The 13,780-nt window shown below is 50.9% G+C and overlaps 1 protein-coding gene across 1 annotated transcript; it reads right to left on the bottom strand.

The window, feature by feature from the left end:
- Positions 1–2,432: 2,432 nt before the first annotated feature.
- LOC139419794 (DNA ligase 1-like) lies at positions 2,433–6,521 on the bottom strand. Its single transcript, XM_071169778.1, has 6 exons — positions 6,458–6,521; positions 6,248–6,394; positions 4,251–4,489; positions 3,728–3,899; positions 3,231–3,349; positions 2,433–2,669 (listed from the first exon to the last, which is right to left on the bottom strand). The coding sequence occupies exons 1-6, from the start codon at positions 6,519–6,521 to the stop codon at positions 2,433–2,435; spliced, it is 978 nt and encodes a 325-aa protein (XP_071025879.1).
- Positions 6,522–13,780: the final 7,259 nt, after the last annotated feature.

The raw sequence follows: 13,780 nt of genomic DNA, 5'->3' as shown, positions 1-13,780 counted from the left end.
TGATTCTTCAATATTATTCCCAAGAATCTGCTGATATTGAGTGGAATCCATGCGACCCTCAACTTGAACAAGATTCCCAGTAGCGGCACTGGCCACACAGCCCCACAGCATGATGGAACCCCCACCAAACTTTACTGTGGGTAGCAAGTGTTTTTCTTGGAACGCTGTGTTCTTTTGCCGCCATGCATAACGTCCCTTGTTATGACCAAATAACTCAATCTTTGTTTTATCAGTCCACAGCACCTTATTCCAAAATGAAGCTGGCTTGTCCAAATGTGCGTTTGCATTCCTCAAGACTTTGTGGCGTGTGTGCAGAAAAGGCTTCTTCCGCATCACTCTCCCATACAGCTTCTCCTTGTGCAAAGTGTGCTGAATTGTTGAACGATGCACAGTGACACCATCTGCAGCAAGATGATGTTGTCGGTCTTTGGAGGTGGTCTGTGGGCTGGTTTTGACAGTTCTCACCATCCTTCGCCTTTGCCTCTCCAATATTTTACTTGGCCTGCCACTTCTGGCCTTAACAAGAACTGTGCCTGTGGTCTTCCATTTCCTCACTATGTTCCTCACAGTGGACACTGACAGCTTAAATCTCTGCGATAGCTTTTTGTGGCCTTCCTCTAAACCATAATGTTGAACAATCTTTGTTTTCAGGTCATTTGAGAGTTGTTTTGAGACCCCCATGTTGCCACTCTTCAGAGGAGAGTCAAAGAGAACAACAACTTGCAATTGGCCACCTTAAATATATTTTCTCATGATTGGATGCACTTGTCTATGAAGTTCAAGGCTTAATGAGCTCACCAAACCAATTGTGTGTTCCAATTAATCAGTGCTAAGTAGTTACAGGTATTCAAATCAACAGAATGACAACAGGGCCCACATTTTTGCATAGCCTATTTTTCACATCCGACTGTAGTGTCTCCAGTTTGGGTTATTTAGCCCAGCTGGCAGCACTTCCACTCCTGAATCCTGCAAGTCCTTGGTACTCAGGTCCTTGTCACTCAGGTCCTTGACACTCAGGTCCTTGACACTCAGGTCCTTGTCACTCAGGTCCAGCTCCTCAGGTCCTTGTGACTCAGGTCCTTGTCTCTCAGGTCCAGCTCTCTCAGGTCCAGCTCTCTCAGGTCCTTGTTACTCAGGTCCAGCTCTCTCAGGTCCTTGTCACTCAGGTCCTTGTCACCCAGGTCCTTGTCTCTCAGGTCCAGCTCTCTCAGGTCCTTGTCTCTCAGGTCCTTGTCAATCAGGTCCTTGTCTCTCAGGTCCTAGTCTCTCAGGTCCTTGTCTCTCAGGTCCTTGTCTCTCAGGTCCTTGTCTCTCAGGTCCTTGTCAATCAGGTCCTTGTCACTCAGGTCCTTGTCACTCAGGTCCTTGTCTCTCAGGTCCAGCTCTCTCAGGTCCTTGACACTCAGGTCCTTGTCACTCAGGTCCTTGTCTCTCAGGTCCTTGTCTCTCAGGTCCTTGTCTCTCAGGTCCAGCTCTCTCAGGTCCTTGTCTCTCGGGTCCTTGTCTTTCAGGTCCTTGTCTCTCAGGTCCTTGTCTCTCAGGTCCAGCTCTCTCAGGTCCAGCTCTCTCAGGTCCTTGTCTCTCAGGTCCTTGTCTCTCAGGTCCTTGTCTCTCAGGTGCTTGTCTCTCAGGTCCTTGTCAATCAGGTCCTTGTCACTCAGGTCCTTGTCTCTCAGGTCCTTGTCACTCAGGTCCTTGTCACACAGGTCCTTGTCACACAGGTCCTTGTCACACAGGTCCAGCTCTCTCAGGTCCTTGACACTCAGGTCCTTGTCACTCAGGTCCTTGTCTCTCAGGTCCTTGTCTCTCAGGTCCTTGTTACTCAGGTCCTTGTCTCTCGGGTCCTTGTCTCTCAGGTCCTTGTCACTCAGGTCCTTGTCTCTCAGGTCCTTGTCTCTCAGGTCCAGCTCTCTCAGGTCCTTGTCTCTCAGGTCCTTGTCTCTCAGGTCCTTGTATCGCAGGTCCTTGTCACTCAGGTCCTTGTCACTCAAGTCCTTGTCTCTCAGGTCCTTGTCACTCAGGTCCTTGTCTCTCAGGTCCTTGTCTCTCAGGTCCTTGTCTCTCAGTTCCTTGTCTCTCAGGTCCAGCTCTCTCAGGTCCTTGACACTCAGGTCCTTGTCTCTCAGGTCCAGCTCTCTCAGGTCCTTGTCTCTCAGGTCCTTGTCTCTCAGGTCCTTGTCTCTCAGGTCCTTGTCTCTCAGGTCCTTGTCTCTCAGGTCCTTGTCTCTCAGGTCCTTGTCACTCAGGTCCTTGTCACTCAGGTCCTTGTCTCTCAGGTCCTTGTCACTCAGGTCCTTGTCACTCAGGTCCAGCTCTCTCAGGTCCTTGTCTCTCAGATCCTTGTCTCTCAGGTCCTTGACACTCAGGTCCTTGACACTCAGGTCCTTGACACTCAGGTCCTTGACTCTCAGGTCCAGCTCTATCAGGTCCAGCTATCTCAGGTCCTTGTCTCTCAGGTCCTTGTCTCTCAGGTCCTTGTCTCTCAGGTCCTTGTCACTCAGGTCCAGCTCTCTCAGGTCCTTGTCTCTCAGGTCCTTGTCTCTCAGGTCCTTGTCTCTCAGGTCCTTGTCTCTCAGGTTCTTGTCTCTCGGGTCCTTGTCTTTCAGGTCCTTGTCACTCAGGTCCTTGTCTCTCAGGTCCTTGTCTCTCAGGTCCAGCTCTCTCAGGTCCTTGTCTCTCAGGTCCTTGTCTCTCAGGTCCTTGTCTCTCAGGTCCTTGTCTCTCAGGTGCTTGTCTCTCAGGTCCTTGTCTCTCAGGTGCTTGTCAATCAGGTCCTTGTCACTCAGGTCCTTGTCTCTCAGGTCCTTGTCACTCAGGTCCTTGTCACTCAGGTCCTTGTCACTCAGGTCCTTGTCACTCAGGTCCTTGTCTCTCAGGTCCAGCTCTCTCAGGTCCTTGACACTCAGGTCCTTGTCACTCAGGTCCTTGTCTCTCAGGTCCTTGTCTCTCAGGTCCTTGTTACTCAGGTCCTTGTCTCTCAGGTCCTTGTCTCTCGGGTCCTTGTCTCTCAGGTCCTTGTCACTCAGGTCCTTGTCTCTCAGGTCCAGCTCTCTCAGGTCCAGCTCTCTCAGGTCCTTGTCTCTCAGGTCCTTGTCTCTCAGGTCCTTGTCACTCAGGTCCAGCTCTCTCAGGTCCAGCTCTCTCAGGTCCAGCTCTCTCAAGTCCTTGACTCTCAGGTCCTTGTCACTCAGGTCCTTGCCTCTCAGGTCCAGCTATCTCAGGTCCTTGACACTCAGGTCCTTGTCTCTCAGGTCCTTGTCTCTCAGGTCCTTGTCTCGCAGGTCCTTGTCTCGCAGGTCCTTGTCTCGCAGGTCCTTGTCTCTCAGGTCCTTGTCACTCAGGTCCTTGTCTCTCAGGTCCTTGTCACTTAGGTCCTTGTCACTCAGGTCCTTGTCTCTCAGGTCCTTGTCTCTCAGGTCCTTGTCTCTCAGGTCCAGCTCTCTCAGGTCCTTGACACTCAGGTCCTTGTCTCTCAGGTCCTTGTCACTCAGGTCCTTGTCTCGCAGGTCCTTGTCACTCAGGTCCTTGTCACTCAGGTCCTTGTCTCTCAGGTCCAGCTCTCTCAGGTCCTTGTCTCTCAGGTCCTTGTCTCTCAGGTCCTTGTCTCTCAGGTCCTTGTCACTCAGGTCCTTGTCTCTCAGGTCCTTGTCTCTCAGGTCCTTGTCTCTCAGGTCCTTGTCACTCAGGTCCTTGTCATTCAGGTCCTTGTCACTCAGGTCCTTGTCACTCAGGTCCAGCTCTCTCAGGTCCTTGTCTCTCAGATCCTTGTCTCTCAGGTCCTTGTCACTCAAGTCCTTGACACTCAGGTCCTTGACACTCAGGTCCTTGACACTCAGGTCCTTGACACTCAGGTCCTTGTCTCTCAGGTCCTTGTCTCTCAGGTCCTTGTCTCTCAGGTCCTTGTCTCTCAGGTCCAGCTCTATCAGGTCCTTGTCTCTCAGGTCCTTGTCTCTCAGGTCCTTGTCTCTGAGGTCCTTGTCACTCAGGTCCAGCTCTCTCAGGTCCAGCTCTCTCAGGTCCTTGTCTCTCAGGTCCTTGTCTCTCAGGTCCTTGTCTCTCAGGTCCTTGTCACTCAGGTCCTTGTCTCTCAGGTCCTTGTCTCTCAGGTGCTTGTCTCTCAGGTCCTTGTCAATCAGGTCCTTGTCACTCAGGTCCTTGTCTCGCAGGTCCTTGTCACTCAGGTCCTTGTCACTCAGGTCCTTGTCACTCAGGTCCTTGTCTCTCAGGTCCAGCTCTCTCAGGTCCTTGACACTCAGGTCCTTGTCACTCAGGTCCTTGTCTCTCAGGTCCTTGTCTCTCAGGTCCTTGTCACTCAGGTACTTGTCACTCAGGTACTTGTCTCTCGGGTCCTTGTCTCTCAGGTCCTTGTCACTCAGGTCCTTGTCTCTCAGGTCCTTGTCTCTCAGGTCCTTGTCTCTCAGGTCCTTGTTACTCAAGTCCAGCTCTCTCAGGTCCAGCTCTCTCAGGTCCAGCTCTCTCAGGTCCTTGTCTCTCAGGTCCTTGTCACTCAGGTCCTTGACACTCAGGTCCTTGACACTCAGGTCCTTGTCTCTCAGGTCCTTGTCTCTCAGGTCCTTGTCTCTCAGGTCCTTGTCACTCAGGTCCTTGTCTCTCAGGTCCAGCTCTCTCAGGTCCTTGTCTCTCAGATCCTTGTCTCTCAGGTCCTTGTCACTCAGGTCCTTGACACTCAGGTCCTTGTCTCTCAGGTCCAGCTCTCTCAGGTCCAGCTCTCTCAGGTCCTTGTCTCTCAGGTCCTTGTCTCTCAGGTCCTTGTCACTCAGGTCCAGCTCTCTCAGGTCCAGCTCTCTCAGGTCCTTGTCTCTCAGGTGCTTGTCACTCAGGTCCTTGTCTCTCAGGTCCAGCTCTCTCAGGTCCTTGACACTAAGGTCCTTGTCACTCAGGTCCTTGTCACTCAGGTCCTTGTCTCTCAGGTCCTTGTCTCTCAGGTCCTTGTCTCTCAGGTCCTTGTCTCTCAGGTCCTTGTCTCTCAGGTCCTTGTCTCTCAGGTCCTTGTCTCTCAGGTCCTTGTCTCTCAGGTCCTTGTCTCTCAGGTCCTTGTCTCTCAGGTCCTTGTCTCTCAGGTGCTTGTCTCTCAGGTCCTTGTCTCTCAGGTCCTTGTCTCTCAGGTGCTTGTCACTCAGGTCCTTGTCACTCAGGTCCTTGTCTCTCAGGTCCTTGTCTCTCAGGTCCTTGTCTCTCAGGTCCTTGTCTCTCAGGTCCTTGTCTCTCAGGTCCTTGTCTCTCAGGTCCTTGTCTCTCAGGTCCTTGTCTCTCAGGTCCTTGTCTCTCAGGTCCTTGTCTCTCAGGTGCTTGTCTCTCAGGTCCTTGTCAATCAGGTCCTTGTCACTCAGGTCCTTGTCTCTCAGGTCCTTGTCACTCAGGTCCTTGTCACTCAGGTCCTTGTCACTCAGGTCCTTGTCACTCAGGTCCTTGTCTCTCAGGTCCTTGTCTCTCAGGTCCTTGTCACTCAGGTCCTTGTCTCTCAGGTCCAGCTCTCTCAGGTCCTTGTCACTCAGGTCCTTGTCTCTCAGGTCCAGCTCTCTCAGGTCCTTGTCTCTCAGATCCTTGTCTCTCAGGTCCTTGTCACTCAGGTCCTTGACACTCAGGTCCTTGTCTCTCAGGTCCTTGTCTCTCAGGTCCTTGTCTCTCAGGTCCAGCTCTCTCAGGTCCAGCTCTCTCAGGTCCTTGTCTCTCAGGTCCTTGTCTCTCAGGTCCTTGTCACTCAGGTCCAGCTCTCTCAGGTCCAGCTCTCTCAGGTCCAGCTCTCTCAGGTCCTTGTCTCTCAGGTGCTTGTCACTCAGGTCCTTGTCTCTCAGGTCCAGCTCTCTCAGGTCCTTGACACTAAGGTCCTTGTCAATCAGGTCCTTGTCACTCAGGTCCTTGTCTCTCAGGTCCAGCTCTCTCAGGTCCTTGTCTCTCAGGTCCTTGTCTCTCAGGTCCTTGTCTCTCAGGTCCTTGTCTCTCAGGTCCAGCTCTCTCAGGTCCTTGTCTCTCAGGTCCTTGTCTCTCAGGTCCTTGTCACTCAGGTCCTTGTCTCTCAGGTCCTTGTCTCTCAGGTCCTTGTCTCTCAGGTGCTTGTCTCTCAGGTCCTTGTCAATCAGGTCCTTGTCACTCAGGTCCTTGTCTCTCAGGTCCTTGTCACTCAGGTCCTTGTCACTCAGGTCCTTGTCACTCAGGTCCTTGACACTCAGGTCCTTGACACTCAGGTCCTTGACACTCAGGTCCTTGACACTCAGGTCCTTGTCACTCAGGTCCTTGTCTCTCAGGTCCTTGTCTCTCAGGTCCTTGTCTCTCAGGTCCTTGTCTCTCAGGCCCTTGTCTCTCGGGTCCTTGTCTCTCAGGTCCTTGTCACTCAGGTCCTTGTCTCTCAGGTCCTTGTCTCTCAGGTCCAGCTCTCTCAGGTCCTTGTCTCTCAGGTCCTTGTCTCTCAGGTCCTTGTCTCTCAGGTCCTTGTCACTCAGGTCCAGCTCTCTCAGGTCCAGCTCTCTCAGGTCCTTGACTCTCAGGTCCTTGTCACTCATGTCCTTGCCTCTCAGGTCCAGCTATCTCAGGTCCTTGACACTCAGGTCCTTGTCTCTCAGGTCCTTGTCTCTCAGGTCCTTGTCTCTCAGGTCCTTGTCTCGCAGGTCCTTGTCTCGCAGGTCCTTGTCTCTCAGGTCCTTGTCACTCAGGTCCTTGTCTCTCAGGTCCTTGTCACTCAGGTCCTTGTCTCTCAGGTCCTTGTCTCTCAGGTCCTTGTCTCTCAGGTCCAGCTCTCTCAGGTCCTTGACACTCAGGTCCTTGTCTCTCAGGTCCTTGTCACTCAGGTCCTTGTCTCTCAGGTCCTTGTCACTCAGGTCCTTGTCTCTCAGGTCCTTGTCTCTCAGGTCCTTGTCTCTCAGGTCCTTGTCTCTCAGGTCCTTGTCTCTCAGGTCCTTGTCTCTCAGGTCCAGCTCTCTCAGGTCCTTGTCTCTCAGGTCCTTGTCTCTCAGGTCCTTGTCACTCAGGTTCTTGACACTCAGGTCCTTGACACTCAGGTCCTTGTCTCTCAGGTCCTTGTCTCAAGGTCCTTGTCTCTCAGGTCCTTGTCTCTCAGGTCCTTGTCTCTCAGGTCCTTGTCTCTCAGGTCCAGCTCTATCAGGTCCAGCTCTCTCAGGTCCTTGTCTCTCAGGTTCTTGGATCTCAGGTCCTTGTCACTCAGGTCCAGCTCTATCAGGTCCAGCTCTCTCAGGTCCAGCTCTCTCAGGTCCTTGTCTCTCAGGTCCTTGTCTCTCAGGTCCTTGTCTCTCCGGTCCTTGTCACTCAGGTCCATGTCTCTCAGGTCCTTGTCTCTCAGGTGCTTGTCTCTCAGGTCCTTGTCAATCAGGTCCTTGTCACTCAGGTCCTTGTCTCGCAGGTCCTTGTCACTCAGGTCCTTGTCACTCAGGTCCTTGTCTCTCAGGTCCAGCTCTCTCAGGTCCTTGACACTCAGGTCCTTGTCACTCAGGTCCTTGTCTCTCAGGTCCTTGTCTCTCAGGTCCTTGTCACTCAGGTACTTGTCTCTCGGGTCCTTGTCTCTCGGGTCCTTGTCTCTCAGGTCCTTGTCACTCAGGTCCTTGTCTCTCAGGTCCTTGTCTCTCAGGTCCTTGTCTCTCAGGTCCTTGTCTCTCAGGTCCTTGTCACTCAAGTCCAGCTCTCTCAGGTCCAGCTCTCTCAGGTCCAGCTCTCTCAGGTCCTTGTCTCTCAGGTCCTTGTCACTCAGGTCCTTGCCTCTCAGGTCCTTGACACTCAGGTCCTTGTCTCTCAGGTCCTTGTCTCTCAGGTCCTTGTCTCTCAGGTCCTTGTCTCTCAGGTCCTTGTCTCGCAGGTCCTTGTCTCTCAGGTCCTTGTCTCTCAGGTCCTTGTCACTCAGGTCCTTGTCTCTCAGGTCCTTGTCTCTCAGGTCCTTGTCTCTCAGGTCCTTGTCTCTCAGGTCCTTGTCTCTCAGGTCCTTGTCTCTCAGGTCCTTCTCTCAGGTCCTTGTCTCTCAGGTCCTTGTCACTCAGGTCCTTGTCTCTCAGGTCCTTGTCTCTCAGGTGCTTGTCTCTCAGGTCCTTGTCAATCAGGTCCTTGTCAATCAGGTCCTTGTCTCTCAGGTCCTTGTCACTCAGGTCCTTGTCACACAGGTCCTTGTCACTCAGGTCCTTGTCACTCAGGTCCTTGACACTCAGGTCCTTGACACTCAGGTCCTTGACACTCAGGTCCTTGTCACTCAGGTCCTTGTCTCTCAGGTCCTTGTCTCTCAGGTCCTTGTTACTCAGGTCCTTGTCTCTCAGGCCCTTGTCTCTCGGGTCCTTGTCTCTCAGGTCCTTGTCACTCAGGTCCTTGTCTCTCAGGTCCTTGTCTCTCAGGTCCAGCTCTCTCAGGTCCTTGTCTCTCAGGTCCTTGTCTCTCAGGTCCTTGTCACTCAGGTCCAGCTCTCTCAGGTCCAGCTCTCTCAGGTCCAGATCTCTCAGGTCCTTGACTCTCAGGTCCTTGTCACTCATGTCCTTGCCTCTCAGGTCCAGCTATCTCAGGTCCTTGACACTCAGGTCCTTGTCTCTCAGGTCCTTGTCTCTCAGGTCCTTGTCTCTCAGGTCCTTGTCTCGCAGGTCCTTGTCTCGCAGATCCTTGTCTCTCAGGTCCTTGTCACTCAGGTCCTTGTCTCTCAGGTCCTTGTCACTCAGGTCCTTGTCTCTCAGGTCCTTGTCTCTCAGGTCCAGCTCTCTCAGGTCCTTGACACTCAGGTCCTTGTCTCTCAGGTCCTTGTCACTCAGGTCCAGCTCTTTCAGGTCCAGCTCTCTCAGGTTCTTGTCTCTCAGGTCCTTGTCTCTCAGGTCCTTGTCTCTCAGGTCCTTGTCTCTCAGGTCCTTGTCACTTAGGTCCTTGTCTCTCAGGTCCTTGTCTCTCAGGTGCTTGTCTCTCAGGTCCTTGTCAATCAGGTCCTTGTCACTCAGGTCCTTGTCTCGCAGGTCCTTGTCACTCAGGTCCTTGTCACTCAGGTCCTTGTCACTCAGGTCCTTGTCACTCAGGTCCTTGTCTCTCAGGTCCAGCTCTCTCAGGTCCTTGACACTCAGGTCCTTGTCACTCAGGTCCTTGTCTCTCAGGTCCTTGTCTCTCAGGTACTTGTCTCTCGGGTCCTTGTCTCTCGGGTCCTTGTCTCTCAGGTCCTTGTCACTCAGGTCCTTGTCTCTCAGGTCCTTGTCTCTCAGGTCCTTGTCTCTCAGGTCCTTGTCTCTCAGGTCCTTGTCACTCAAGTCCTTGTCACTCAAGTCCAGCTCTCTCAGGTCCAGCTCTCTCAGGTCCAGCTCTCTCAGGTCCTTGTCTCTCAGGTCCTTGTCACTCAGGTCCTTGCCTCTCAGGTCCTTGACACTCAGGTCCTTGACACTCAGGTCCTTGTCTCTCAGGTCCTTGTCTCTCAGGTCCTTGTCTCTCAGGTCCTTGTCTCTCAGGTCCTTGTCTCGCAGGTCCTTGTCTCTCAGGTCCTTGTCACTCAGGTCCTTGTCTCTCAGGTCCTTGTCACTCAGGTCCTTGTCTCTCAGGTCCTTGTCTCTCAGGTCCTTGTCTCTCAGGTCCTTGTCTCTCAGTTCCAGCTCTCTCAGGTCCTTGTCTCTCAGGTCCTTGTCACTCAGGTCCTTGTCACTCAGGTCCTTGTCACTCAGGTCCTTGTCTCTCAGGTCCTTGTCACTCAGGTCCTTGTCTCTCAGGTCCAGCTCTCTCAGGTCCTTGTCTCTCAGGTCCTTGTCTCTCAGGTCCTTGTCTCTCAGGTCCTTGTCACTCAGGTCCTTGTCTCTCAGGTCCTTGTCTCTCAGGTCCTTGTCACTCAGGTCCTTGTCTCTCAGGTCCAGCTCTCTCAGGTCCTTGTCTCTCAGATCCTTGTCACTCAGGTCCTTGACACTCAGGTCCTTGACACTCAGGTCCTTGACACTCAGGTCCTTGTCTCTCAGGTCCTTGTCTCTCAGGTCCTTGTCTCTCAGGTCCAGCTCTCTCAGGTCCTTGTCTCTCAGGTCCTTGTCTCTCAGGTCCTTGTCTCTCAGGTCCAGCTCTCTCAGGTCCAGCTCTCTCAGGTCCAGCTCTCTCAGGTCCAGCTCTCTCAGGTCCTTGTCTCTCAGGTGCTTGTCACTCAGGTCCTTGTCTCTCAGGTCCAGCTCTCTCAGGTCCTTGACACTAAGGTCCTTGTCACTCAGGTCCTTGTCACTCAGGTCCTTTTCTCTCAGGTCCTTTTCTCTCAGGTCCAGCTCTCTCAGGTCCAGCTCTCTCAGGTCCTTGTCACTCAGGTCCAGCTCTCTCAGGTCCAGCTCTCTCAGGTCCAGCTCTCTCAGGTCCAGCTCTCTCAGGTCCAGCTCTCTCAGGTCCAGCTCTCTCAGGTCCTTGTCTCTCAGGTCCTTGTCACTCAGGTCCTTGTCTCTCAGGTCCTTGTCTCTCAGGTCCTTGACACTCAGGTCCTTGTCTCTCAGGTCCTTGTCTCTCAGGTCCTTGTCTCGCAGGTCCTTGTCTCGCAGGTCCTTGTCACTCAGGTCCTTGTCTCTCAGGTCCTTGTCACTCAGGTCCTTGTCTCTCAGGTCCAGCTCTCTCAGGTCCTTGACACTCAGGTCCTTGTCTCTCAGGTCCTTGTCTCTCAGGTCCTTGTCACTCAGATCCTTGTCTCTCAGGTCCTTGTCACTCAGGTCCTTGTCTCTCAGGTCCTTGTCTCTCAGGTCCTTGTCTCTCAGTTCCTTGTCTCTCAGGTCCTTGTCTCTCAGTTCCTTGTCTCTCAGGTCCTTGTCTCTCAGGTCCTTGTCACTCAGGTCCTTGTCTCTCAGGTCCTTGTCTCTCAGGTCCTTGTCACTCAGGTCCTTGTCTCTCAGGTCCAGCTCTCTCAGGTCCTTGTCTCTCAGATCCTTGTCTCTCAGGTCCTTGTCACTCAGGTCCTTGACACTCAGGTCCTTGACACTCAGTTCCTTGTCTCTCAGGTCCTTGTCTCTCAGGTCCAGCTCTATCAGGTCCAGCTCTCTCAGGTCCTTGACACTAAGGTCCTTGTCACTCAGGTCCTTGTCACTCAGGTCCTTGTCTCTCAGGTCCAGCTCTCTCAGGTCCTTGTCTCTCAGGTCCTTGTCTCTCAGGTCCTTGTCACTCAGGTCCTTGTCTCTCAGGTCCTTGTCTCTCAGGTCCTTGTCACTCAGGTCCTTGTCACTCAGTTCCTTGTCACTCAGGTCCTTGTCTCTCAGGTCCTTGTCTCTCAGGTCCTTGTCACTCAGGTCCTTGTCTCTCAGGCGTGAAGAGTTTGAAATACACGTAACAAACTAATAATACAAGTAACAATATTCTTGACATCATTGAAGATGTAGTTATTTTACAGTTTTCGGGTTCTGTTCCCTGAGCTAAACTCAGAAAAAAAAAAATGTAGAGCCATGTTCGGTTCACTTTATTGGTGGCAGTTTTTACCCCGTATCCATGTTGTGACATGTTTTTTACAGCCTGGTACTGGGTTACCTTCAAAACAACACCCCTGAAGCTCAAACGCTTCGGCCTAGAATGTCAGTTTTATGAGAAGACCTCTTCGAAATTAGCCTTTCCGTATCAGAGAGTTCAGGCGACTGCAGTAAAGCTTGTAGAGATCATAGAGCGAAACAAATGACATCGTCGTGTTCGGGAGTCTCATCAAACTTATTCGTTTTGTAGATCAAACTGTTCAGGTTCTCCAGACAATTTTGTGAAGATTTTCTTGTCCGGATCCTCTCATGTGTAGGAAAACAACCCCCCATGTTATGGAATAGGCATAAACTTCATATCGGCAGAAAGAGGGGATTGGGCTGCAGCAATGACATGACACGATAAATCTCTAGCATAAACACATGGAGAGCTATTAAATACACGCAGGCCAACAGCTTGTATGTTTTACAGCATTGATTTTAATAAACTGTAGTTGAACAGACGTTTAGATATCATACACAATCAATTTTAACACATTGGTGCACTGGGGAGAGGAGTTGAACTGAACGCATCACATTTCCCAGGAAGCTACTGCGGTGACACGTGAAGTACTACAGTACCCAGAAGACACTGTTACAGAGGAAGTGACATCATCCCCACAGAGTCATGTGACGGGAAGTTGATCCGCGTATAAGTACACTGACTTGTATTGTTATTGTTCAGATGTAGATAAATATATTGTTGAATTTTTCAAATAAATAAAATTGTATTATTTACATAGCATACAAATAAGACCCTGTCACCAAACCATGTTCTGTTAAAGGTCCTGAACAGTCAAAATTAGTTTTTTCTTCATGAAATTTCATGATATTTGGATGAAACCAGATCAAAGTAGGAAGACCAATTGATGATAAATGACTGTTGCTTCTACATTGATCAAGTTGGATCATAACGTTACTGGTACCACTTGTCAAACACTTGGACTCAGGAGGAGGTCACAAAAAATAAACTCTTATTTTAATACACCAAAGGTAACGTCGTTACATTAACGTTACAAACTTCTTGACATTGATAGTCATGATATGTCCACCCAAGCATCCATGAAATAAATTCGCTTCCAAAATGCACTTGATTGCTGAAATAAATGGATTTACGTTAATGATTCTATATATTTGTCTGGCAGTCAACATTTAATATATAATGCATGAAGTTTACCCAGACTCCACCCTGTCGTTTCAAATCAAATTGTCCAAGATAGCTTTATAAAATGGTGCTGACATAAATAAATAAAATATATATATATATTTGTGAAACCATGATGTGATGTCTGAAAGGAATGGAAGTCGCAATTTCAATGTTATTTGAGTTGCTTTTACATATCAGCAAATTTGCTTGAGATAATGTCACTGCAACATGGCAACACTGCGTCCATGTTGCTTAACATAGCCGTTTCCAAAGAACCGGCAGGTGATCTCCCCGCCCACTCTGTCTTTTCTCCCCGCCCACTCTGTCTTTTCTCCCCGCCCACTCTGTCTTTTCTCCCCGCCCACTCTGTCTTTTCTCCCCGCCCACTCTGTCTTTTCTCCCCGCCCACTCTGTCTTTTCTCCCCGCCCACTCTGTCTTTTCTCCCCGCCCACTCTGTCTTTTCTCCCCGCCCACTCTGTCTTTTCAGACTTCCTGGTAGTTTGACATAAAATAAAAAAATACTTGTACATTTTTTTTTTACATTCAGAGCATTTCTAGAGGAGAAAACAATAAAAATGATGGGTGATGTTTTGGTCACTCAAAAGGCTACTTAACATGGGAATCAGAATGACTGTTCAGGACCTCTGAGTTAGTTAGTCCAGGTGTGCATCCCAAATGGCACCCTATTCCAATGTAGTGCACTACTTTAACCAGGGCCCTATTCCCTATGTAGTGCACTACTTTAACCAGAGCCATATTCCCTATGTAGTGCACAACCTTTAGCCAGAGCCCTATTCCCTATGTAGTGCACTACTTTAACCAGAGCCCTATTCCCTATGTAGTGCACTACTTTAACCAGAGCCCTATTCCCTATGTAGTGCACAACCTTTAGCCAGAGCCCTATTCCCTATGTAGTGCACTACTTTAACCAGGGCCCTGTTCCCTATGTAGTGCACTACTTTAACCAGAGCCCTATTCCCTATGTAGTGCACTACTTTAACCAGGGCCCTATTCCCTATGTAGTGCACAACCTTTAGCCAGAGCCCTATTCCCTATGTAGTGCACTACTTTAACCAGGGCCCTGTTCCCTATGTAGTGCACTACTTTAACCAGAGCCCTATTCCCTATGTAGTGCACTACTTTAACCAGGGCCCTATTCCCTATGTAGTGCACAACCTTTAGCCAGAGCCCTATTCCCTATGTAGT

Source organism: Oncorhynchus clarkii, chromosome 10, assembly GCF_045791955.1.
Source record: "Oncorhynchus clarkii lewisi isolate Uvic-CL-2024 chromosome 10, UVic_Ocla_1.0, whole genome shotgun sequence".
NCBI classification, from domain to species: domain Eukaryota; kingdom Metazoa; phylum Chordata; class Actinopteri; order Salmoniformes; family Salmonidae; genus Oncorhynchus; species Oncorhynchus clarkii.
Note: the sequence above shows the minus strand (reverse complement) of the source record. Positions and strands in the feature narration are given on the sequence as shown.